This window comes from Serinus canaria, chromosome 15, assembly GCF_022539315.1.
Source record: "Serinus canaria isolate serCan28SL12 chromosome 15, serCan2020, whole genome shotgun sequence".
NCBI classification, from domain to species: domain Eukaryota; kingdom Metazoa; phylum Chordata; class Aves; order Passeriformes; family Fringillidae; genus Serinus; species Serinus canaria.
Genome location: NC_066329.1, coordinates 10222418 through 10248643, shown reverse-complemented (window position 1 = coordinate 10248643; position 26226 = coordinate 10222418). Strand labels below are relative to the sequence as shown.

The following is a 26226-nucleotide window of genomic DNA, read 5'->3' as shown; positions in this document are numbered from 1 at the left end:
CAGAGGGGAGGGAAGAGCCACCCTGAGCTGTTGTTTTGTTTTTTCCCGTGTGCTAAAAACGCTGGAAGAAGCATTAGGGCAAGCGGGGGTAGTTGCTGGAAGTAATGCAAAGTAGATTTTCCAAATCTATTATTTATAGGTGGAGAAAGGGATTGTGTATTCCTCCAGGAGCAGCAAAAGCAGGACACAGCGCTCCTGGCCTCGCTCTTATTAGCACAAAGTTCCAGCTGGGCAAGAGAGTTTTCCTTCCTGATCCCTCTTTGCTGGGAAAAACCTAAAAAAAGAGGGTTTTCCCCTCTTTCCCCCAGCTGCAGGGTTGGGGTGGACATTCCTGCCCCGTGTGACCTTGGGACAGTCCCTTTGCCACCTGCATCTCCCCAAAAATGGGTGGGGGCACCGTGGTGCTGCCCTTGCTCCCTGCTCAACCTCTGCCCACCCGGGGACCCCTGGGATGTTTTCATTCCCAGCAGGAATTCTGTGCTGCAGTGCGGGTTGTGGAGGTGCTGGGGGGGACTTAAAGGAACAATTTCCCTCGTTAAGTGACCTTGTTAATTGGAGCCTCCTGCTTTGGCACGGGAACAGGCACCAGCAGAGCACTAATTACCCGCGTGCTTCGCTCCTCCTGCTTTTCCAAAAATACTTTTTTGCATCCCCAAGTTTTCCGTGGAGCCAAGGTGAGCCTCAAGCCTCCACAGCTCCTCAGGGAGTGATGAGGAACCCTGCAGAGCATTTTTTCCCTTTTTTTTTTTGGGGAAAGTTGGGTGGTTTTTCCTGGCTTGGAGCCGGGGCAGATTTGCAAGCTCCCGTTTTCCATCATTTCCTTGGTATCATCTCCCCAGTTTCTCTGCTGGAATTTTGCTGGAGTCTCTCTGTGCCCTACAAAAGTTCATTTACCAGTTTGGGCAGAGCTCTGGTCCTGCTGGGATGCTGATTTTGGGACCTAGTAGGATGAGGGGCACTGAGAGATCCCTTCCAGGCAGGGAGGAATCCAAGGCAGCATCATCCCCGGGCAGCAGGATGGGAAGGTGAATGATCCATGGGCTGGGAGCAGCCTCATTATCCATGCCTGGACTCTGCAGAGGGCTTTTTGTGATTTATTTTTTTTTTTAGCTCTGCTGCAGGCAAATCTATCAAATCCCTGTTTTTCCCTCAGAAGAGGTGACAGATGAATGGATCCATCCATCCCCACCCCCCTGCAGTGAGCAGGAGCAGCGGGTGGAGGGGCAAAACCCCTCCAAAAAATGGGAATAAAGCAACAATCAGGCTGTGGATTCGACATCCATTGGTATTTTAAGGAGAAGGGTTTGGAGAACCCTCTCTGGATGAACCTTTGGAGAGGAGTGGACAGATCCTCCTGTTGGAGTCCTGGTGCTGTGTTTTCCCTGCTGGATCCATTTGGCAAAAACTTCACTAAACCAAAATGGGAAAGGAGGAGATGGTTTGTTTTTGTTGTTCTTTTTTTTTTTTCCAGAGGGAATGTGGTGTGGGAAAGGACAGCGAGGCAGGCTGGAATTTGGGGAGAAAGTTTCCTTGTTTGTAGCTGTTTCTCTGGAATGCATCCCCCTCTTCCCTCCTGGCTCCAAAGCCTCATAATTAATGCGAGGTTGGGGATTCATTAATTACATCCAGGCTGTGCTGCCCTCGTGGGAAGGAGGTGACTGGAGGCTCCTGTGGCTCAATATCCAGACTGAAGTGCCATCCTTGCTCCAAACCCTCTTAGAATCCCACAAACAAAACCTTTCCCAGCGTGATTTTTAGGGAATTTTTTGTTTGTTTGTTTTCCCTACAGCCTAGCTGGGAGCTCCACTTCCTCACTGGCACCTGGGAGCAGAGTGGTTGAAGTCCCTGCTGTGCCAGGTTGGTGACAGCCAGCAGGGCACTGGTGTCCCCAGGCTGGTGCCCGGGGTGGCCGGCGATGACCGACGCGGTGCTGGGCGGCTCCTCTGACCGGTGGATGTGCCCCAGTGACAGGACCATGTCCCTCCGAGCCAGGTGACAGCAGGGCACAGGGACAGTCCCAGGGTGGGTGGTGACACCAGCTCTTCCCGTGGGGACACCAGGAGTTGGTTCAGTGCTGTTGCACGGGGACGTTTTGCTGGGTTTGCTCCTCAACGCCCTGGGCGAGGTGCTGGGGACAGAGCCGGGGTGTGCAGGGACCTGGTGCTGTCCCTCTGTCCTGGCACCCTGCTAGGTGATGCCACATCCACTCTGGAGCACATCTCCAGCCAGGATGGGGGCTGGGTTTGGTGCCTGGAGGTTTGGAGTCGCTCTCTGGGGGCATTGGGGCTCCATGGGGAGGGACCAGGATTTGGGGACTGTCACCCTGAGGTGGGAGGTGTCACTGGCTGGGCTCTCCTCATCCCTGCTCTCACCTAATCCTTATTCCCTCTTTTTCCCTGTGCTTCCCAGCAGTGAGAAGGAGCAGTAAGTATCTTTTATTTGTCACTTATTCCTCTTTTCCTGCTACTTTGATGGTCAGGAAAAAACTGGGTTTGGATGTTAAAAAATTAAGTTTGGGAAGTGTCACACTTTAAGGGTTTTAATGAACTTAAGGCTCAGGGCCATGTGGGTTTGTTATCCAGAAGGGAAAAGAGCCAGGGAAGCTCTGTGGATGAGCAGGAAGCTGAGGAATGTTTGCCTTTTGCACCCCTGAGTGGCAGACGTTACCCTGTCACCAGGTTAGCACTGCCTGACGCCCAGGCTGGGATCTTTGGGAATGATGTGAGAGGGACAAACACTCCCATGTCTGGAGAAGTGTTCCCAAAAAAAACCCACCCACTCCTGCACCACCACCCCAGCCCCGCGGCTGCCAGGCAGACCTGGTGCTCCGGGGTGCCGAAGGAAACGTGCAAATAATGGGAATGGTGCTGAAAAGGAGTTTTGCCTCTGTATGAAACCAACATTTCCTTATGAAACCCCCTAAAAATGGAGATCAGAGCTCCCAGCTGTGGGTGGGGGCTCACTGCAGGCTGGGTGGGATCTGGAGGATGGGGAGGTGGGCTGGGTTTGGAGGATGGGGAGATTGCCTGGGTTTGGGGTTTGGAGGATGGGGAGGTGGGCTGGGTTTGGGGTCTGGAGGATGGGGAGGTGGGCTGGGTCTGGAGGATGGAGAGGTGAGCTGGGTTTGGGGTCTGGAGGATGGGGAGGTGGGCTGGGTTTGGGATGTGGAGGACGGGGAGGTGGGCTGAGTCTGGAGGACGGGGAGGTGGGCTGGGTTTGGGGTTTGGAGGATGGGGAGGTGGGCTGGGTCTGGAGGATGGAGAGGTGGGCTGGGTTTTGAGGATTAGGAGGTGAACTGGGTTTGGGGTTTGGTGCCTGGGCACAGCCAGGGGTGGGGATGGATCCCTGGCTGGATCCCTGTTCCCGCTGTCCCCGCAGGCTCCCGGCGGGATGGGCGGCACAGCCCGAGCGGCAGCGCAAGGGCGAGGAGCTGACGGATGAGGAGAAGGAAATCATCAACCGGGTGATCGCCCGCGCCGAGAAGATGGAGGAGATGGAGCAGGAGCGCATCGGGTAGGGCGGGCTGGTGACACCGAGGGACGCGGCGGGGACAGAGGGACCCCGGGGCCGCCGGCAGGAGGCTCTGCTTGGCTGCTTTCCTGGGCAGCAGCCTCTGCACTGCGGTGCTTCTCCTGGAAGGAGCCTGCGGGGCATCTTTGGGTCCTGGCCAGGAGGAACCTGCACAGGGAGCAGCTCCGGGGGGCCGGAGCCTTCTGCTCTCATCCCGGGGGTTTTTTAATCAGTGAAAAGGGATCGCTGAGAGCAGCTCAGCTTGTCCAGTGCTGAGCCAGAGAACGGAGGAGTTTGAGTTCTGGGATGGGTTATTCCCACTCTGGAAGGAGCTGTGTGAGGCTCAGGAGGGCTGAGTGGTGCCCAGGGCTGTGCTTGGGTTTGCCAGGCTGGCCTCTGGCAGGGAGGCAGAGATGCTGGCTGGCCCTCAGCTGGCCAGGCTGCTTTAGGGAGCTACTCCTGGAAAGCCAGATTTTTCTGGGATTTTTCTGGGATTTTTCTGGGATTTTCTGTTCTGTGTCCTGGGGTCCCCAGAGCTGCTGGTACCTCATTTTTCACCAGGGGCATTCCCAGTGCCTGTGCACAGGGCGGGAAGTGCCCGTGTTTCATTTCCTGCCAGGTGAAACGAGCTAAGGCCGAGGTACCCTTCCCCTTGCTCTGCTGGGAATGGTTTTCCAGAGGGGATCTCCATGATCCCACTGGAATCTCCACAATCCTGTTTTCCTGACAGAGGAGCAGTTTCTTCTCACTGAGTTTAAGCATCCACTGCTCTTTTTTCTTTTTTCCTAGCAGGGAAAATACTCATCCCCAGGCAGGAGCCACGCTCCCCACTGCTTTGGGAAGTGCCAAATTCCTTCTCACAGCTCAGGGACAGTTTGCTGTCCCTCAAATATTGCTGTGCTCTAGCTGTGGAGGAGAGCTGGATGTATTTCCTCATTTTTCAGAAATCTTTGCTTAGGATTGGAACATCCCGGGAAGGTTTTGCCTCTCCAGGGACTGTTCTCCTTGCCTGGGCTCAGCTCCTGCCCCACGGATGTGCTGCTCCCTCTGACTGGAGGTGCCTCCGGGGCTTGGCATCATTTTCCACCTCGCCTCCCCCTCGAGGCTTTTTGGCAGGAGCCAGGTGAGAGTGGCTCTCTCTGTCCCTCTGAGTGGCGGTGATTCACACCCCAGAAGAGCTCACAATCAGCTCTCCCTGGCGCTTCCCTTTTTGCAGCCCGCTAAGAATTCCTTTCCAACGGCGATGCTCCTTGGATGAGCCGCAAATCGTCTTGGGGAGAGATTTATTTCGTGCAGCTGTTTTCCAGCTCTTCCCTTTGCCGAGCCAGAGGAGGTTTGATCATCCTCATTCATGAAAAGCCGGGTGGAGGGGCCGGGAGCCGGGAATTCTGGCGGGTGTGCAGCCGCAGCTGATTCCCCTCCTGCGAGGAGGAGGAGGAGGCGTAGCGGGAGCCGTGCCAGCCCCTTTGTGTTTGTTGGCTTGCACAACAAGAGCTGTAGGATGTTCAGCCCCGGGAATGTGGGACAGCGGCTGGATCAGCCTCGTAGGGAATCAGGAATCATCCCTTATCCAGGATAGCTCCTTCCATTACAGAATAATCCGGGTTTGCCAGGCTGGCCTCTGGCAGGGAGGCAGCGGTGCTGGCTGGCCCTCGGCTGGCCAGGCTGCTTTAGGGAGCTGCTCATGGAAATCCTGATTTTTCTGGGATTTTTTGGGATTTTTCTATACCTGTAAAGGGAAAAAGAAATCCATTAAAACTCCGCCAGAGAAGCTGTGGCTGCCCCATTCCTGGAAGTGTCCAAGGCTATGTTGGAGCAGCCTGGGATAGTGGAAGGTGTCCCTGCCCGTGGCAGGGGGTCGTGTCCAACCCAGACCATTCCATTATTCCATGAAAACATTGCTTTTGGTTAATATGAGGAATAGCTCACACGGAGTGAGATTCCAAAGGGGGAATACGTGGTGAATACTTGGAGTTGCCTCAATAAGTAAAGGTGTTTGAGGGATTAACTTGATCTTTACACCCAATCCTTGAGGAATCCTGAATCCCACAACCAGGGCTGTGGATGAACCTCCTCTTGCCTCAAACCCTTCCCAAATTTTCTTTGCCCTCCATCTCCTGTACCCTCCACCCCACCAGCCCCTTGCCTTGGGAACAAATCGATGCCTCTTGTTGAGCTGTTGTTTGTGGAACTAGACTTGGTGTCAAACCCAGCTCAGATTAATCCTGTCCGGGAGTATTTTTAGCTCTGAGGGTGGATGGATCCCGTGGGATGCGTGAGCTGGGTGCTGATGAGGCCTGGAGGACAGGGACACTTGGGATGGGGGGGGAGTTTTTGGTCTCGTGGCGCAGAGGACGACGAGAGGAGCTGGAATCATCTCGAACATGACACAGCAGGAGCAGGAGCTGCTGGGTGATCAGGATCATCCTTTGGGATGAGGGACACAGGGCTGGAAGTTTTCAGGGAAAGGGGATCATCCACGTGGGCAGGGATGGATCCGTTGTTGCCCCATCTCGTTCTGTGCTCGGGGGTCTCTGTGGTGGCTCTGGTGGCACTCTGGGGACAGTGGTGCCACTCCAGCTGCAATCCATGAGGATCCTGTTTTCCAGCTGCCACAGGAGCACCTGCAGGCGCTAATTGACTCCGTTCTGCATCTCTAATTGGGGGCCATCAATAACCCAGCCAGGCTGCTCTGCTGCCTAATGAGCTCCAGCAGCTCCTGGCATTGAGGGGAAGATCTGAATCCATCCCGGGCTGGAAATGGATGTTTCTGGAGAGCATCCCAGAGGGAAGGTGACAGCTGCCTCCTGGCTCTGCCCATGGCCCTGTGCTCCCCTCTCCAAGGGCAGAGGCCTGGCTGTGTCCCCCTGGGAGCCACCTTTGCTCCAAGAGGAGCAGCTCTGCAGCAGGACTGGATTTTAATTTGGCTGCTCGTGGCTGGGATGACACAGGGATAATGCGGGAGCAGATGGAAGTCCCTGGGGATTAAATCATTAACCTCAGAGGCAGGGAAGCTGTCTGGGGACCACAGCCTGGGATCTTCATCCCTGTGTGCAGACAGCACTGAGATAAAATTCAGGCTCAAGGCAGGGCAGGGAGGTCACTGGAGACAGCTGGGAGCGTCTCCTGGAATGCCAGTTTCTGGAGGAGATGAGGTTCAGTCGTGGCCAGGGGACAGCTTGTGCTGCTTGAGATTTTGTGGGGGTTTGCTTGAGCTTTCCCCTCCAAAAAAACCCCTCCTCTCTTATTTCCAAGACTGCAAAAATTCCCAGCAAGCACCTGGATGAGCATGGGATGGGAAACTCGGAAAAACTTTGTGGGAGAGAGCTCAGCCTGGAAAAACCCTAGTGGGGCTTTACCTTTAGCTCCCTGCCCACTTGGAGGGGAGGAAAATTGCTTCTCATTTCTCATCCCAATTCCAATTATGTTTCCCTTAATCTGGAGCTTGGCTGCTTTTCTTGTCCCTTTTCCACCAGGAAAATGAGCCTTAATTTAATATTCATCCCTTTGAGGCACACGATTTCCCCGTGGAGATGAGGCTGGGCTTCGTTCTGGAGGCTCTTGGTGACCTCCTTTGTGTTCCTCTGGAATTCTTTTGCCATGGATGTGGTGGCTGAGCCCATCCCTGCTGCCTCCTGCACAGCACTGAGGAGCACGTGGATCATGGTGGCCTGGATCAGGTCCTTCCTCGTGGATCAGGTCCTTCTCCCACCCTTTTTTGCTGCATTAAATTCCTCCCTGCCACAATTTAAAGCCCATTAAGGGCATCTTGGCCACTCGTTTCTGCAGTGCAGATGAATATTTAAGCACAGCAAACCCCTGCTCTGTTGTTAAGTCTTTCCTGGGACCATCAGCGCTTCGTTCTGCTCACTCTGTCCCTCTTCCCATCCCTCTCCTCCTGCTGCAATGCTGGGAGCTCCATGGAATCATCATTTAGGTCGGAAAAGACTTCTGGAGTGCAGGAATCCAACCCCAAACCCAGCTCTGCCAAAGCCACCACGGGTTCTGTCCCATCCAGGACTGAACCCAGCCCAAGGCAATCCCTCATCCCCGTGGGATCCTTTTCCTTCCAAAAATCATGGGAAATGTTTGGATGTGCCCCTGGGCCCTGGAGTGGGGCAGGAGCACCCAGGGATGTCCCTCCCTGCCCACCTTCCCCCTCCCAAGCCACATTCCTGATTTCCATGGCCAGGGCCCTGTCTCATTGCTGTTATCTCAGGTGCAGATAAAGCTCCTCCTGTCCCTCTCCCATCAGTGCCCAATCCCTGCAATCCCTGTTTCCCTGGCAGGTCAGGGATCTCTCCCATCCCTGGGCTGGGCTGAGCCAGCTCCCTGCTCCAATCACTCCACTCCCTGATTTTTCCCCCTGTTTTAACACTTGGATATTTCCTGCTCTTTGAAGTGCAGGCAGTGGGGAGGAAGATGATGCTGGAGGAAGGCAGAGGGATGAGCTGGAGGCTGGTTATGTGCAATAAAAGTGAGGAGGAAATTACCTCCAGTGGAGAAAAAAGCTTTTGGGAAGGCAGAAATCTCATTCCTGGTCAGGGCAGGGCTTCCCTTGGATGTTAATGGGAGAATGGGATGGATTTGGATCTCTGGAGATGCTGGATGGAGCTGGAAGCCAACCTGGGCTTTTTTTCTCTCAGTTGTTGCCTTTATCAGGAGCTTCTCAGCCCGGGGGGGGGTGGGCACAACCCCCCCTTTCTTCCTGCCAGGTTCACACCAGGATTTTAAATTGAACTTTTTCTACAGTTCTCTCTCAGCAGCGTTTGAGTCATGGTGGGGAAAAAAAAAATAAAAAAGCCCAATTTCTCCCTCTTGAATGGATGTTTTAATTACGGAAATGTTCTTGGCTTGCAAGTGGTGCCACAGGTGTGTCCTGGCTGCTGAGCTCTTCCAGTGGTTCAAAAACCCCACTTAAGGAGCAGCTCGTGGTAAATGAGAGCCTGGGAGAGGTTTTTGCAGCTAAATAATGAATCTCTTGAAATGCAAAGGCTTTTTCCTCTTTTTTGGGTTTTTTTTTTCCCTTCCCTCCCTTTGATTGTGCCATTTGTTCCAGTTTCTATAATAAGTTTGTTTGGGCTTGCAGATTTCCAACTGGAAGCTGCTTTGCTTGGAGCTCCTGCAGCTCAGCAGGAGGAGCTGCAGGGGATTTGAGGTTTGTCCGTGAAGAAAAGAGAGGTTTTTTCCCCAAAATGTTCCCCCTTGGTGAGGTGGGGGATGATAAAAGCTGGCTGTTGTGGGGACCGTGCACTCCATGGGATGTGGGCTGGGGTTAATTGCTTTAAATAACACTTGGGGAGCAGCCAGGATCCAGGTTTTAATTGGAATTGCTGGCTGGGTGTTTGTGGGGTGGTGCAGCTCTGCTGGAGTCTCTGGGATTTCTGTGTTTGCCACGGGCTCTGGAGCTTGGGAAGGCACCAGGGGTGGATGGTGGCTCCAGAGCTGGGTTCTTCTCTAGGGAGGAACCACCTGGGGATGTGAAGGGCAGGGATGAACTACAGCACCTCTCAAACAAATCCCGGAATGGTTTGGGTTGGAAAGGTCTCAAATCTCCTCTCATTCCGGGGGCAGGGACACCTTCCACCAGCCCAGGTTTCTCCAAGCCCCATCCCACACTGGGGCAGGGAGTTAGGCTGGCAGGGAGCTTCTCCCTGAAGTGGGAGAGCACGAAATTCCCTGGCTGTGGTTCTGAGGGTGCTGTTTGTCAGCTCAAGGATGAGAACCGCGACTGCCGCGCTCCGAGCCCGCGCGCTCCTGGCGCTGGCGGGAACACGTGAACTCTCCCATCTGCCGTCTGGTGACACCAGAGCTGTGAAAACAGAGCCTTGTCCCCACTGCTGGCTCTGTCTGGCACTGCTGCTGCCCACCCAGCCCAGCTTCCAGCTGGGAACAGGCTGCAGGTTCATCTGGAAGCGGCAGGAGGCGGCTCCGCTGCGGCAGCCAGAGCCCAGCGGGATCGGGGTGGGAGATTCCTGGCTGGGTTTTGGCAGAGCTGAGGTGTTAAGGGGGCTTTGCCTGGATAATTGGTGGAATTACGGATCCACATCCCTGAGTGTGGTTGGGTTTGGTGGCTTTGAGATGCCCCTGTTGGCTGCAGTGAGGCCTTTTTGGGCTGTGATGGGTTGCGCATCCTAAAATGCTTCATTTGGGGAAGAAATTCCTCCCTGGGAGGGTGGTGAGGCCCTGGCACAGGTTGCCCATCCCTGGAAGTGTCCAAGGCCAGGCTGGAACAGCCTGGTCTAGTGGGAGGTGTCCCCACCCATGGCAGGGGTGGAATTTAAGGTTCCTCCAAACCAAAACCATTCCACGCTGGTACAATTTCCCCTCCTTGTGCTGCTGTTACTTTATTCAACTTTTCCCCATGGAATTCTGGCTGTCCAACCCCAACCCCAGAGGCATTTGGTGTGCAGGGAACCTGTGGATGGTTTGTGAGCATTTCAGAGGCCCTGGCAGCCGAGTCACCACAAACCTGAAGTTGTCACCCCTGGTGGGAAAACGCTTTTCCAACACCCGCCGGGTTTTGGATTTGGGTCAGGCTGCCACGGGGGGCTGCTCCCTCCGGTGGGCTCGGGTCTCCTCCTCCCTTTCTTCATTTCTTCCTCACTGAATGACATAAATAATGCAGCTCTTTTTTCCCCCCCTTGCTGTGCTATTTTTAGGGCCAGGATTCTGGGTTAGCTGAGCGCACGACGCCGACGCCAGCTCCCGGCTGCTCCTCCCTGCCTTCCAAACTCCTTCAGCCAGTGCTGCCTTTCCAAAACTTCCTCTGCTGGTTTTGGTTTTGAGTTTTTTTTTTACCTTTGCATGAATCAGGTGTGTTTTCACAGCCTGATTTCCAGCGGGCTTTCATTTCACTGCAAGAATTGCCATCAAATATACGTAACATTTTTCTCCTCAAACGATAAGAAAATTAATTAATTAATTAATTCAGTCCTCATTAGAGCCCTTCCAGGATCTCCTCCTTCAGCTCTTCATGGGCAGCTGCCGGGACTGGGTGGAAAGGTTTCCATTTAGGGACAAGTTGCTCCATGCAAAACTGCTGCCTTGGATGGATTTTCCATATCCACGGAGGTGGGGCCGGTGTCACCTCTCTGGAAGTCCATATTGCGCCAAATAAACCTGAAGGAATCTCCTTTCCCTCTGGGATGTGCGTTTGTACCATAGCTGGAAAGGGAGAGGCTCCGTGGCCAGCAACACCTGGAAAAGGAACAACCAGACCCAAGGCAGTGGCCACCCCCAGGGAGCAGGGCCTGCTCCCGTGTCCTGCCCTTCTCCTGGCATTCCCTGTGCCCTTCCTGACATCCCTGTGCCCTCTCTGCAGGCGCCTGATGACCCGGCTGGAGGACATGCGCCGCAGCGTGCTGGGGGACGGCATCAACCGCTGCATCCTCTGCGGGGAGCAGCTGGGGACAAGGGGCTCTGCCTGCGTCGTCTGCGAGGACTGCAAGAAGGTGAGACACCCCCCCACCAAGTCCCACAAACCCCCCCAGCTGGGGGCACAGTGGATTTTGGATGCCCATCAATAGCTTGGCACCCCCGGAGTCGCTGGTGGTTGTGCAGGCAGAGCTCTCCTTGCTGCTGTTGGGGACGTGTTGGTGGCACTGGTGTCACTCAGATCTTTGTTTTGCCCGCAGAACGTGTGCACCAAGTGTGGGGTGCAGACCACCAACAACCGGCCCCAGGCCATCTGGCTCTGCAAGATCTGCAGCGAGCAGCGGGAGGTGCGTGTGGCCCTGTCCCCTCTGTCCCCTCAGTCCCTCCGAGATGGGACTGACTCAACCTCCCAAGGGCCTCCTCGCCCAGTGGCTGTTTGAGCGTGGTTCTTACAGGATGGTTTTGTTTTCTTCACAAAATTACATTTTATTTCATGAAAACAGAGCTTTGGGGCTGCTGTTGGCAGAGATTGGCTGCTGCAGCATGAGCCGGGGGGGGGGGGTTAATTGATTCATTAATTAGCAGGGTGGGGCTGTGGGGTCGCTGAAGGTGGTGTGAAGCCCTGAGCGGCCCCACCCTGCTCCCACAGGTGTGGAAACGCTCCGGTGCCTGGTTCTTCAAGGGTTTGCCCAAGCAGATGCTGCCGCAGCCGATGCCCATCAGCAAGAAGGGAGCCCAGCCCCCGAGCGAGCCCCGCCCGGCCCAGCCGCCCGCCCCGGACCCCAAAGTCCCCTCCCGGGCACCCACCCGAGGTAGGTGACAGCGGGGGCTGTCCCCCAGCACTGCCAGCGAGGCTCTGGGGTTCCTTCCCATCCTCAGCAAGGGAAAACTCTGGGGAAAAGCATCCAGAGCAGTCGTGTGGCTGCTGCCTGTGTCCAGCAGTGGAGCCTGGGGGTGTTTGATCCCGGAGTTCCCGGTGGGGATGGATGGATGGGGTTGCAGGATATTGTCGAATGAAGCAGCCCCGGGTGGGGATCAGAGCCCGGCTGAGAGTTTGGGCAGTGCCTGGGTTGGGATGTGGTGATGGGGATGCCTTGAAAAAATAGGGATGAAATAGGGGAAATCTGGGAAAACAGCGGCAGCGCATCCCAGGATGGGGTTGGGGGTGCGTGGGCTGCAGTTCACACCCTCTCGCTCTGTTTGTGCCCCCAAGGCCAGGCGGATGCTGAGGACACCGAGGGTAAGCACTGGCCTCTGTCCCCTCCCTGTGCCCAGCCCCGTCCCTGCCTCCTTCTCCTCCCAAGGCGTTTTCCCACCCAGTTTCCCCCGGGATGCTGCAGCAGGATCGCTCCTTGCCGCTGCTGCCGCCCACCCTGCGGAGGGCCCGGGTTGTTCCAGGGCTTCCCCACCTCCTGCACACGCCGGGGCTGAGCTGCTGCCGCTCCGGAGCCGCCTCCGGGGGTGGTGGGTCCTGCTGGGAGGGGATTTTGGGGCTTTTATTTTTTTTTTTTTTTCCTGGTTATTTAACGGCAGTCCTTGGAAAACCTCCCGGGGAAAGTTGAGGAGGCTTGTAGGGGCTTGTGCCTGTCTGTGGGGATGGAGCAGCCCAGCCTTGTGCTGTGCACGGGAGGCAGAGCAGCGTGAAGGGTGCAGCAGTGGCTTGTTCTGGTTGTTCCTTGCACCCTCCAGTGCTTCCAGTTCCATTTGGAAAAGCTCTCAAAGCCCATGGAGTTCAACCATTCCTCCAGCACTGACCCATATCCCCAAGGGCCACATCCACACTGCCGTTAAATCCCCACACAGGGATGGGGACTGCTGGGCAGCTGTGGCAGGCTTGGACAATCTTTCCAGAAAAGAAATTGTCCCTAATATCCAACCTAAACCTCCCCAGGCACAACTTGAGGCCGTTTCCTCTTGTCCTGTTGCTTCTTTGCAATGAGAAGAGCCCGACCCCCACGTGGCTCCTGTCAGGGAGATGTGGAGAGTGAGCAGGTCTCTCTGGGAGTTCATTTTAAGTAACAGCCCCCATTTTCACGCTTCCACATAGGAAGCCAAGGGGCTGAGGATCCCTGATCCCCCTCCAACACCGTCTGCTCCTCATTTGGGCGATCACTAAGTTGGGAACAGCGCAGTGGCTGCAAACCCTCCTCTTCCATGGCTCCGTGCAAGAGGCAAAGAGGGGCTGAGGGGACAGTTCCCACCTGGAATGGTCCCCTCCATCCCACCCTTCCTTTAGCCCAGGTTCTGATGCCCCCAACTGACGATCTCCCTCTTCCCATGCAGCAGCAGTTGGGGAAAGCTCTTAATTAAGGCGATTTAATCACACCCCTAGCCGGTGCCGTTAAACCTCCCAGCTCCAAGGGCAGCTTTTATGAATCCTGATGGCTCCTGGAGTCCGGAAGGCTTTGCCAGCTCCGCACGTCCCTCCCGGTGCTCAGCATGCTCCTGCCGTGCCCGTGATTTTCCTACAGCTCCCTTGGAAATTTATTTATTGCACGGCTCTCTCTGCACCACGGGGCTCCTGCTCCTGGATGCTCATTTCCCTCCCTCTCCCTGCTCTTCAGCATTCCGGGTGTTTTTCCCTCTCTCCCTCCTCCTTTCCCCCCCACCCCCGCAATCTGTTGCGTTCCGCTTTGTCCTCACGCCTGGTGACCCTGAGAGCCCAGCCAAGGAGAAACTGCCCATTTATGTCACGGCAAAGATTTATCCCTGGCGTCTCCAGCAGCAGCCAGGTGAGCGCCGAGACCTTTCCCGTCACGTCCGTGGGGTGGCAATCCATCACCCCGGAGAGCCGGGCTGGGATTGATCCGCTGGGACAGTGGCTGCTGGGTGATGGAGGGAGAGGCAGAGGTAGCTGCCACGGCTGTCTCCTTAATAAATGGGAGATGATCAGCAGAAGGAAAATAGGATTCCCCCCCCCCCCCCCCCCCCCCCCCCCCAAATCCCAGGAATGTGGAGCTGTGGTGCCATCAGGGGTCTAATGGGTGCTGATGACCAGGTGTTGGATACCTCAGGCCTTGTTTTCCTGCGGGACTCTCGTGTCCTTGGGGATTTCCTGAGCGCTGTGTGCAGGTTTGATGGTGCAGAGCCCTCCTGCCGCAGTGCCCGGGGCTCAGAGGTGCTGCTGCAGTGGCCGTACCCATTGTCCCCCTGCTGCTGGCACCCAGGCCAGGGATGGCAGCTCGCTTTTCCAGCCTCACTGCTCCTTTTTCCCTCTCCCTGCAGGCACCGAGGGCACAGCGGCCGCCCGGGGGAGCCGCAAAGCGGCCGAGGGCCGGCCGGGTCCGTGCGGCGGCGAGGACACCGCTGGGGACAGTGACAGCCGGGACTACACTGCTGAGAGCGGCGTCAGCCGGAGCCCCGGTGAGAGCGGCACTGCTCCTGCATCCCTGGACGGACAGATGGGGGGACACAACACCGGGAGCCGTCTGCGGGTGCTCTCTGCTGATTGTCCCCTGTCCTTGCAGGTGTGAAAAGAACCAACTCCGTGCAAGGCCAGCGGCCACCCCCACCGGCCACCGCCGGTCCGGCTGCCGCATCCGCCGCTGGATCTGCCCCGGCAGCGGCACCCGCAGGTGGGATGGGATGGGATGGGATGGGATGGCATGGGATGGGAGCTCGGCCAAGGGTGTGGCCCCTGGGGACACCCCACGGGCAGGGCTCAGCGCGGTGGCTCTCAGGGAGAGGCCACCAGGGGAGGTCCTAGGCACTGATGCCACCTCTGTCCCCAGCGCCGGCGGCCGCAGCGGCAAGGCCGGGTGCCGGGGGTCCCGCCCGCTTCCCGGAGAGACAAGGTAACCCGGGGCTGGCTGCGGGGGGCTGGGGGCACAGCGGGCCGGGGGCTAACGGGGTCCTTCCCGCAGCGAGCCCCCCGGAGCTGGCCCGCGGTGCCGCCAGGGAGGAGCGGGGAGGGGGCTTTGCCGCGCCCCCCGGCAGGGAGGACAGGCCAGCCTGGCAGCCCCCTGCTGCCAGCCAGCCCCCGCCCGCAGCCGCGGCCCCGCAGCGGCAGCAGCAGCCCCGCGAGGAGGAGGAGGAGGATGCCAACAGCTACGACTCGGATGAAGGCAGTATGTAGCCGGGCAGGGAGGGAGTTTCTTTGGGAAATGTGGGATTTGGAGGAGGTTGCTGGGTGGGCGTGACTCACCTTGGATGGCGGTGGGTGTCCAGCAGGGAAAGTCCTTGGGGAATGATGGGTGGGGATTTGAGGGGGAGGATCTGTTGTGGAACATCCTGGGTGGGATGAGCTGTTTGGGGTCGGGATCAGGTGCTTGGATTGGAGCAGCTGATGCCCTCTGTGCCTGCTCTTCATCCCTGGGGTGAAGGAGCACGAGCCTTGAGCTGGTTTCCAGGGAGCCAAGACAGGAGCCAGGTGCTGAGCCCAGCTTTGGGAGGAGCTGCTGTCCCGAGCTGGAGCATCTCCTCAGGGCGGTCCTGGGTGGAATTGCTGTGGGAAGGGTTGGTAGGGTCACTCCTCCCTTGCCTGGAGAATATTGGAGTCAGCTCCAGAGCCCCAGGCTGCTCTCCCTGGGCAGCCCCTGCCCTCCAAAGCTGTGCAGAGCTCCCGAATCCGCCTGGATTTGCGGCGGTTTGGCCGCTGCCAGCGCAGTGCCACTGCAGTAAACAGCTTTTACATTTGACCCGCAAATCTTTCTAATTATTACTAATCGGGGATGATTAAATGCAGTTATTGGCTGGGGTTTTAACGAGGTTGTTTCCTTCTCCTCCTCCCTCCCTGCCAGCCACGCTGGGAGCTCTGGAGTTCAGCCTGCTCTACGACCAGGACAACAGCTCCCTGCACTGCACCCTCATCAAGGCCAAGGCAAGGCTCCTCTTTCCCCCCCTTTTTCCCCTGATTTAAATCCATCTGGCTCCCAGTTTCTCTGGTACGATGGGAAGGAAGCCATGTGGCTGCTGGCAGAGGCTGCTCCCTTGGGAGGCTCCAGGCACAGCTGCTCCGGGTTGGGGGCTTTTCCTTGTGTGGCTCCAAGAGATCTGTGGGAGTGATGATACCCTTGAACAATCCTCCCAGAGAAACTGTGGCTTCCTCATCCCTGGAAGTGTCCAAGACCGGGTTGGACAGGGTTTGGAGCAGCCTGGGATAGTGGAAGTTGTTCCTGCTTGTGGCAGGGGGTGGAACTTGGTCCACCCAAGACCGTTTGAGGTCTCTTCCAACCCAAACCATCTAGAATGTTGATTTTTCCTGGGATGGGTTGGTTCAGCACATCCTGGCACCCACAGCTGCTCTGGGCAGAGGCTCTTGGGTCACTGAACACATTTTCTCTTTGCGTTTTTCATGGGCAGATTTTTCCTTTCCTTGGCTTTGCTAAAGGAGGATTCACATCCTCTGTTTCCTTTATCCTTTTTTAGGGCTTAAAACCAATGGATTCCAACGGCCTGGCTGATCCCTATGTGAAGCTGCACCTCCTGCCTGGAGCCAGCAAGGTGAGGCTTTGCCAGGTTTGGTGCTGAGGATGGAGCAGAGGTTTCTCAAATCCCCCTCAGGTCCCTCCCTCAGATCAGATTTTCCCTGTTGATTTTTCTGCTCGCTGCTGTTTTCCCTGGGGGTGTCTCTGAACAGGGAGGATGCTCCCAGATGCTCTCCCAGACTCGAGGAACAGCTCATCCTGCAGGCAGGAATCTGCTCAGGGATGGAGGGAAACTCCAGAGAAGGCATTGCTGTTAATGCATTGCAAAACATCTGCCCAAAAATCGAATTATGGCCAGGGTTGGAATTATCCATTTGCTTGGAAGCTGCAGCATGTTCTTGTTGGAGCTGTGGGGAGAGAACCGTGGGGGAAACTCTGGCTCTATCATGGAAATTCCTGGAAATCTCCCTCCCCAGCCCAGCTGAGCTGATCTGGGTGGGCAAATCTTGAGGAAGGAATGAGCACCTCTTTGCTTAGAGGGTGCAGCAGAGTTCTGCTCAGAGGAACCCGGAGTCAAACCAGGGGAAAACCAATAATAAAATCATTGGATTTATTTTTACAGCTTTGGGGTATTGGGATTGTTCAGAGGAAATCCAGGTGTGACGTTGGGAATTGCTTTGATTTCTGCTCACTCGAGGCCCTTCTGGAATTCCAGGACTGACAGACAGTGCTGGGAGGGGAAAGGAGAGGTGACTGACACACCTGGGAGGGAATCCTCAGGGGACAAACCCTGGGTTCTGGGGTCAGCCATGAGGTCACTCTGCAGCGCTGGGCTGTGACTGCCCCGTGTTTGTGTGACCCCACAGTCCAACAAGCTGCGGACGAAGACGCTGCGCAACACGAGGAACCCGGTGTGGAACGAGACCCTGGTGTACCACGGCATCACCGACGAGGACATGCAGAGGAAAACCCTCAGGCACGGCCAGCAGGAGCCCAGGGCTCCCAGGGGATGGGGCTCTGCCTGTCCTCACTCACAGCACCACCCCCAGGAGTGCAGGGGGGGGTTTGGGATGTGGGAAATGCGGATTCGGGTTAAAATCAACACGGATTTGGTTGTTTGAAGAGAGGAGAACTGGCTTTTTGACCTTGCCATTTTATAGTAGATTATTGATTATGCTGTGGTTTTTATCATCCTAGAGATGTGCATCTCTGCTGAGTTGACAATAGCCCAGGGAAAAAAGTCCATATAAATATCTCTTAAAATTTACAGCTCTTTCCCCCCACAGAAGACTTCCACCTCTTGATTTCTTGCCCCATCAAAAAGCAAATATTAAAGATGTTGATTTTTTTATAGTTTATTTTATATCTTATATAAAATTATATTTTATTTTATATATTTTATATTTTGGCATGATAGAAATTTGAGGGTTGATGGATTTTGGTCAGAGGAAATCCAGATCAAGGGTGGGTTTGGGGGGGATTTGCTTTGCTTTTCCCTCCCCCTAGCAGTGCCCCTGCAGGGATGGGTTTGGCTCTGCAGCCAGGCACTGCTCCAGCCTGGCTGATGTTCCCTTTTCCCTCTTTTCTCCAGGATCTCCGTGTGTGACGAGGACAAATTTGGCCACAACGAGTTCATTGGAGAAACCAGAGTTGCCTTGAAAAAACTCAAAGCCAACCAGAAAAAGAACTTCAACATCTGCCTGGAGAGAGTAATACCAGTGAGTATCCATGAAAATTCCTTCTGCTCCCCTTGGAAATGGCACCTGAGGGATGCAGGGAGGGGCTGGAGGTGCCTGACTTCCCTGGCACCTTCAGGAGTTGCATTCCCACCTGTGCCTGGGCTGAAATGACATCCCATGGCCAGGAGATAAGATCCTGGTGGGAATCCATGGGAAGTGACTCCAGGACCTGCTCCTGTTGGCATTGCCAGCCCCTGGGGATGGATGTCACCATGGGGGAGGGGACAAGTTGCTCTGTCCCCCGTTGAATCCGCTGGGACGGGGCTTGATGGAGCAGATGGAGATTCCTGAGGCCCTTCCACTTTGGAGTGCAGTGCAGGAGCTGGGCTGCATGCATTCCCAGGTGCTTTTCCTGTGGGATGGTGCCTCTCCCAGTCACTCATGGCTTCTTCTTGTCCCTTTCCCATCCCAGACGAAGCGCGCCGGAACAACGGGCGCATCCCGTGGGATGGCTCTGTACGAGGAGGAGGTGAGTCCTTGGAGCAGGACAAGCTCCACCCGTGTCCTTTCCACCAGCCCTTGTGTGCAACCCCACTATCCCCCCGTCCTGGAGATCCCACATTCCCTGGTATCCATCCCATCCCTCCTCCTCCAGGCTGAGCTTTCCCTCTTCCCTCCAAGAGAGGTTCCTTGGCACAAGAGATGGCTTTGGAGGGAAGTGACTGAAAGAGATCAGGGAGAAAGAGAGATAAAAATCAGAAAAATGTAGTGTTCAACGCCAGCTCTGACCTTCATGTTTTGTTTGCTGCACCTTCATTCTGAATGGAATTATCAAATAGGCAATAATAACCCACAATAAAAATAAATAATAAATAGTTATATTTACACACACACATAGGTGACATAAATTATAATTAAAACACAGTCTGCTCTGTCTCGTAGAACACAAAATTAATTTAAAACAAACAAACAAAAAAACCACCTTGACTGAAAACTGCGCTCTGATCTGACAGAAGCTTGGCTAGGAGAAGGAAAAATTAAGGCAAAATATCTGCTCCCATGGCATGAATACCAGGTGCAATATTATGATTTTTACTACCTTAGCCTAGGCTGGGATCTGGAGGCCTCAACCAAGATGCCATTAAAAAAGATTACAAGTCCTTCCCACCAGGATTTTACAATCCACAGCTGTGATTTTACAATTAACTTCCAGCAGGTCATTTCCAGCACCAGCCCATGACAGGAGTGAGGTTTCAGACAGCTGAGCCAGAGGAGGGGCGTGAGGAAGGAATCATTATTACCACATTTGACACCCACCTCTGTGGCGGTGTTCTCGGGGTCCCAGGAGGAGGGGAGAGATGAGAATCTTCACTCCGTGTTTCAGAATGCTGATTGATTATTTTATGATAATATATTGTATTAAAAGAGAATTATATAGTAAAAGAATAGATATATATTATATCAAAAGAAAATTATAAACTAAAATTATAAACTAAAATTATAAACTAAACCAGATATATGATAGAAAATTATATACTAAAACTATAAAAATTATATACTAAAAAAATAGAAGAAAGGGTTTAATTGGAAGGTTGGCAAGGAATAGAAAGGAATGGAATGATAATAAAATCTTGTGGCTGAGATTGGCCATTAATTAAAACAACCTCATGAGACCAATCCCAGATCCACCTGTTGCATCCCACGGCAGCAGAGAATCATTGCTCGCATTTCGTTTCTGAGGCCTCTCGGCTTCTCGGGAGAAAAAGATCCTAAGGGAAGGGATTTTCCATAAAGCGAGTGGGTGACGCCGCCTCTGGCGGCTCCTCCCGCAGGTGGATCGCGGTGGGGACGTGGAGGAGCGCGGGAAGATCCTGGTGTCCCTGATGTACAGCACCCAGCAGGGCGGGCTCATCGTGGGCATCGTGCGCTGCGTGCACCTGGCGGCCATGGACGCCAACGGATACTCGGATCCTTTCGTCAAGCTGTGAGTGAGCTGGGAACGGCTCCGGCCTGGAGACACCTGCTGGCCTTCCCCTGGAGCCCTGGCGCGGCAGGAGCACGTGGTTGGGCCAAATCTGGTGTCACCAGTGTCACCCTGCGAGTCCTGCTTGAGCTTCAGCTCTGGTGGTGTTGGCCCAGCCCTTGGGTCTGTCACTCCCCAGTGCCCAAATCCCTGTGGTTGCCTCCTGGAGAATCCCAGGGTTGTTAAAAGCTGGAAAAGACCAGGCTTTGACTGATCACCTTGTGTCTGCAAGCAGATGGCACGTGGGGGATGGGGGGTGGGTTTGGGGATGATGCCCAACTTCCCTGGGATCCACAGGAATGGGATTCCCACCCGTGACTCACCAAGGGCGTGGTGGGAGTCCAGGGACAGTGGAAGCTGGAGGAAAGGGGATCCTTCTCTCCACCTCTGACCCAGCCTGGCTGCAGGACAGAGGTGGCCCCGTGTCCCCCCGTGCCCTGCTTGCTGCCCCATAAACCCACGTGACCCCGGGAAGGTGAGGGAAGGAGGTTTTTATTCCAGCCTCGTGAGCTGCACCATGGAGAGGTCCCTGCAGCCATTCCTGGTGGGATTTTTGCTGCTGTTTTTTTCCTTTGCCTTTAGACAAAGACCTCTGTTCTCCCTATAACTCATTCAGTGACTCTCATGTTGAACATATTCTGCTCATCTTTTTGTAGCTCCATGGAGCTGAGCAGTTTCCCTTCCCAGTCTCTCTTTATTTGTTGCATTTTCCATTTCCACAAGCAGAAGATGGTGGCTTTACATTTTTAAATCGGCTTCTAACAGAGATCTAATTAATCCCAGCCCTAAATTGAGTTCTGGATCTGCAGCCAGGCTGCACAGCCCCAGCCCCACACTTTTCCCACATCCTCTGGAAGGTGGGAAGAGAGACTGGCCCCAAATAAATCTCTTCCAGCCCAGAAGCTCCCTTTTTTAGCTTACAAACTCCCACTGTTCTTGCACTTGAATTTTGAGCTGTTTTCTGTTGCCCCCAGTTGGCTGAAACCTGACATGGGAAAAAAGGCCAAGCACAAGACACAGATTAAGAAGAAAACGTTGAATCCTGAATTTAACGAGGTATGGATGGGTATTTTTTATGTTGTTAAATCAATTCACTGAATGCTGTGTTGGGTGGAGGAGGTGGAAGACAAACTCCCCAAGGTTTGGCTCTTTGCTCAAGCTCCTTTCCCACTCCTGTGCCCAGGAGTATTTTTGGGAATGACTTTGCCATGGCAGCGCCACACACCCTGAAAGCTCCCTGCATCCCAGCTGGGAATGTGGGTGGGATGAGCGTTCCTGGGGGTGGAAACTGGAAATTCTCCACTGGTGCTGCTTTGATGGGACAGCTGGAAAGGGCTCACGTAGGTGCAAGGGGTGAGCTCAGCTCCTGGAAAAGAGGTGCCGCAGGGAATGAGCGTTTTTCCTTCATTAATTACGTTTTAACCGTCCTCTCCTTGGATTTTGAATCCAGGCTGAGCAGAGATCAGGTCCAACCCTTTAACTGCAGCCTTTGGGCTGTGTTTTCATTTGGGGTGTGACCTGGGTTGCTCCCATTCCTGCAGGAGTTCTTCTATGACATCAAACACAGTGACCTGGCCAAGAAATCCCTGGACATTTCCGTCTGGGATTACGACATCGGGAAATCCAACGATTATATTGGTGAGCCGTGAGCTGGCAGGCTCTGCCCTCTGGGGAAGGGGTTGGTGCCTGGCATGGGGATTGCTGGATGTGGGAGGGGGCCCTGGGTCACCTGCCCAGGTGGGATGATGGAATCTGGTGGGTGCAGCCCCCCACACTGCCCCACCTCCAGCATCCTGGGAGATCCGGGCAGGAAAAGCATCTCTAGGCGTTTCCGTTAGATTTTTTCATCCAGGAGGTGGAAAAGGCAATTCGGGGTGTGAGGTCTGTGCCCGTGACAGGATTTCCTGGCACATCAGCATCACCTCTGGATGCAAAGTCTGCTCTCCTCCCCTTTCCCCAGGCGGTTGCCAGCTGGGAATCACGGCCAAGGGCGAGCGCTTGAAACACTGGTACGAGTGTTTGAAGAACAAGGACAAGAAGATCGAGCGCTGGCACACCCTGCAGAACGAGAACCACGTGGCCAGCGATTAAAGGGAGCCTCTGCCCAGCCCTCCCTGCCCTCTGCCACGCCCCTCTAGGTCCCTGATGTCCCTGGTGTCCCTGGTGTCCCGTCTTCCAGCGCAGCCACGCCTTGCTACAGCCTCTGATCCCAGGGTCCTCCTCCTCCTCCTCCTCCTCCAAGCCCCCTCCTCTGGAAACTCCCTCAAATCTTTTCTATTCTCCTTTATTTATTTTCAGCTGGGGGAGGGAGGCTGTTCGGTTCCCCTGGTGTGTAATTTTGGCAAGCAATAGTTCCCTCCTGACTGTTCCCCCCACCCTTTCTCTCTCTCTCTCTCTCTCCGTTCCCGTCGCGTTTCTGACGCTCTGTGTCCCTCCAGCCTCCGCTCCCAGGGGAGATGGCAGTGCTGGGCTTGGGAGCATCAGCCTGTCCTTGCTTGTGTGATCTCAATACCTCAGTTGCAATAAGGAAAAAAGCTCCTTGGCTTTGGTGTGGGTGTCACCGCCGCCTGGTGTCCGTGTCGTCGTGGTTAGGCCAACTCCGGTGTCACCGGCGTCATCCCGCGAGTCCTGCTTGAGCTTCACCTCTGCTCTGGCCCACCTGAGCAATGTTGTGGCACATCCTTTGCTGAGAAGATCCACCTCCAGCACCATGACAGCCACAAGGAGGGTTTAGGGAGCTCTGTGCTGGCAGGGGAGCAGGTTTGGGTCGGGTTTTGTCCTTTCCTTCGCCCGAGGAATTTGAGGGCTCTGCTGCTCTAGGAGCCCAGCTGTGTTTTAGGGTTGTGACTACCTCCTCCTCACCTCTGAGCTGTGTTGTAGTGACTGGCTGAGCCCTGAAGGGCTCCTAGGTCCCCTCAGACCCCTCCTGCTTCCAAGGATTTACTGTTCCTCAGGAGGGAAGCTGAGGCAGCTGCTGTTCCCCCCCAGGCCCCCCCAATGTGTGCCAGGATTATTGCTTTAAACCACCACAGCTCCTGGAATTAGCTGGAACTATCTGAGATCTTCCAAACTTGGCTTGTTTTGGCTTGGTTTTCTTTCGTTTTTCCCAGTTTTCCGCACAAGAACCCTCAGCCTGCACTTTAAGGATGGCCTGGAGCTGTTGGAAGTGCTCTGGACAGCGGGAGAGCACAGACCTCTGCAGCTGCTGCTGCTGGGCTCTGGAACCATTCCCTGGCTCTGGAACCATTCCCTGGCTCTGGAACCATTCCCTGGCTCTGGAACCATTCCCTGGCTCTGGAACACTCCAGGCCCTGTGGATAGGAGCACACTAAGCACTATGGAATATATGGAATTTTTTGTCACACTGAGCATGGTGTGTGAAACCTCCCCCTGCACCCTCTGCTGCTGCTCCCCTCTCTTGGAGTTGGATGAGTTCTGTTCTCCTGGTATTTTCTTTATCTCCCCCCAGCCCCAGCAGAACTTGCTGATGTGCCCTGAATGTCCCCAGCCCTGGGTGACACAAACCCCTCTGTGCTGAGCTGGCACAGGCTCTCCCCTCCTTGGATCTCCAGGTGGGAAAAGCCAAGCCAAGCCACCCCAGAGGGTCCAGCTGGGAATCCTCCTCCATCATCCATCACTTGGGGTGGGATGGAAGAGGGCACCTGGAAATCTTCCCCTTTCTCATGGAATTCTTGCCTCTGTGCCAGTCAGGGTGACATCCCTGAGCCACCCTGGCCAGGACCCAGACTGAAACAATCTCTGTTTTTTGGGCTGTTCCCCTCTGCACCCCGTGCTGAACCCTCCCTGCTGCAGGCCCAGCTGAGCTGTGGGGTGGTGGGATCCAGGAGCAATGGTTGGACTCTCCCTTTTTCAACCTTAATGACTCCAAGCTGCCACCATCCTTTCCAGAGGGATGGACCTGCTCCAAGAAATTCCTATTCATACCCAGGGCACGGAGCTGTGCTGGGGAAATGTGGGGCTGAGGGTGGAAAAAAAAAAACCTTTAAAAATCATTATTTAAGCAATTCCTTAATTTCTCCCAGTCCTGCAGCAGCCCAGCCTCCTTTGTACGTGCAGAACAACTCCCTTAAGGTTACCCTTTTCCCATCCTGTATTCCCATTCCCTGTTCAGCCTGCTTTCTTTGGGAAAAGGACACTCAGATCATCTCTTTGCACCTCCAAAAATCAAGTGCAACTTGCCAATCTCCTCAGTATCGTGCAAAACCACAGCCCTGGTCTCTGCCCCACCCCTCTCTTCTCAGTTTTTCTGATGGTAATTCCTGCCCTGAATGAGTTCTTTTTGTTGTAAATAAAGCATGCACCTATGGATTGGGAATGGTGAAAAACAAACAAACAAAAAGGCAAAAAAAAAAAGAAAATTCAAAGCCTCTTCTACTGCTGTTTGCATTCAGACTCGCATGCAGTGATTTTACAGCCAAATATCAGTTTACAACTGTTAAAAGAGAAAAAGAAAACCTTACACAGGAATTAGAAATCCTCCAGTCTTCCGCTGCATGCAGCACAACATCCTCTCTTGGTGTGGTATCTAATAAAGTGAGAATACTGGAAAAGAACAAAAATAAAATCAGATTTTTTTGGCTTCTTTCATTCCCTGTGGGAGCAGGAACCTCATGGGGTGGACAAAGGGGCCTGGCTCTGGGAATTCCTGGTGGGTTGGAGCTGTTGAGAAGTTTGGGGTGGTTGGGAGGGAGATCCTGGCTCGGAGTAACAGGAATTCCTGGGTTTGGGAATATCCTGGGTAAAGCCATGCAGGTTTAAATCATCCACAGGCTCCCCTCCCTTGGTGCCTGGGAGTGACAGCCCTGAAGAAAAGCAGGAGTGGTGGTGGGAGAATTTTTTCCTTCCCAGTTCCCTCCCTCAGCCCCAATTTGGGGAGCAGGAGCTGCTCCCTTGGGTGGTGGCAGCTCCAACCAAGCAACGATTTCCTTTTGTTTCTTTCCTTTTGTTTCTTTCCTTTTGTTTCTTTCCTTTGATTTTTCCTTTGATTTCCTTCTTTTATTGGGGTGTTTTAGGTTCAATTCCCAGGGCCGGTGTCACAAACATATTTTATGAAAAATCCTTTTGCCAGGATTTTTTCCTCCCGAGAAGCTGAGAGGCCTCAGAAACAAAATGTGAACAACAATTATCTGCTGCTGTGGAATGCAACAGGTCCATCCTGGATTGGTCTCGTGGGGTTGTTTTTAATTAATGGCCAATCCCAGTCCGGCTGTGTCAGGACTCTGGTCAGTCACAAGATTTTATTGTCATTCCATTCTTTCCTTGATGAAATCATGTCTGCTTTCCTTGGATAGCTGGAGGACATCAGGATAATATAATAAAGTAGAAGAGAAGATAAGAGAAGAGAAGAGAAGAGAAGAGAAGAGAAGAGAAGAGAAGAGAAGAGAAGAGAAGAGAAGAGAAGAGAACAGAAGAGAAGACAAGAGAAGACAAGAGAATACAAGAGAAGACAAGAGAAGAGAGAAGAGGGGAAGAGGAGAGCGGAGAAGGAATGAGATAGAAGAGGAGAGAGAAGAGAGGGCGAAGAGAGAGAGAAGGAGAAGAGAGGAGAAGAAAGAGTAAGAGGAGAGAAGTGAGATGATAGGAGAGGAGAGGAGAGGAGAGGAGAGGAAGAGAGGAGAGGATAGGAGAGTAGAGTGAGATGATAGGAGAGTAGATGATATGAGAGGAGATGATGTGGAATAATAGGTAATAGTAATATAGTATAAGTAGTATAATAGTAATAATGATATAATATATGCATAATATATAATATAAGATAATATAATAGGATGTAATATAATATAATTATATAATTTCTATATATAATGAAATAATCAATCAGCCTTCTGAAACACGGAGTGAAAATCCTCATCTCTTCCCTCCTCCTGGGATTCCCGCTAACGCCACCCCGGGTGGGAGCCCCTGGACGAGCCCAGGGTGGGGACACGGCCCCTCCGTGTGTCCCCGGGCTGGTGGCGATGCCCAGAGACAGCAGCAGATGTCACTGGAGCTCCAGGTATGGAGCGGGGAGGAGGAGGAGGTGCCGCAAGGATGTCCCGATTTTTCCAGGAATTTGGGGAATTTTTGGGGGCAATCGCTCCTAACGCTCAAACCTTCAGCGGCAGGGAAGAATTGAGATTTTGTTCTCTGGGAAAAAAACGTTCCCAGCAGCCTTAAAATTGAGCCTTAACTTGTTTTTGATGTTTTTGTTTTCCAGCGTTGTGCTCTTCTCACTGATTTTCCCTCCTCTTTCCCGTTTCCTGCCCAGCGG

At 54.2% G+C, this 26226-nt stretch overlaps 1 protein-coding gene across 1 annotated transcript; it reads left to right on the top strand.

Annotated features, from left to right (window-relative positions):
- The first annotated feature begins 1870 nt into the window (after nt 1-1870).
- RPH3A (rabphilin 3A) lies at nt 1871-24313 on the top strand. Its single transcript, XM_050980492.1, has 20 exons — nt 1871-1992; nt 2410-2424; nt 3379-3513; nt 10835-10964; nt 11148-11234; nt 11537-11699; nt 12101-12127; nt 14113-14250; nt 14355-14462; nt 14619-14696; nt 14754-14954; nt 15627-15706; nt 16255-16329; nt 17120-17229; nt 17845-17971; nt 18405-18461; nt 19765-19916; nt 20930-21011; nt 21497-21593; nt 21916-24313. The coding sequence occupies exons 1-20, from the start codon at nt 1916-1918 to the stop codon at nt 22044-22046; spliced, it is 2070 nt and encodes a 689-aa protein (XP_050836449.1). The 5' UTR covers nt 1871-1915; the 3' UTR covers nt 22047-24313.
- The last annotated feature ends 1913 nt before the right edge of the window (nt 24314-26226 follow it).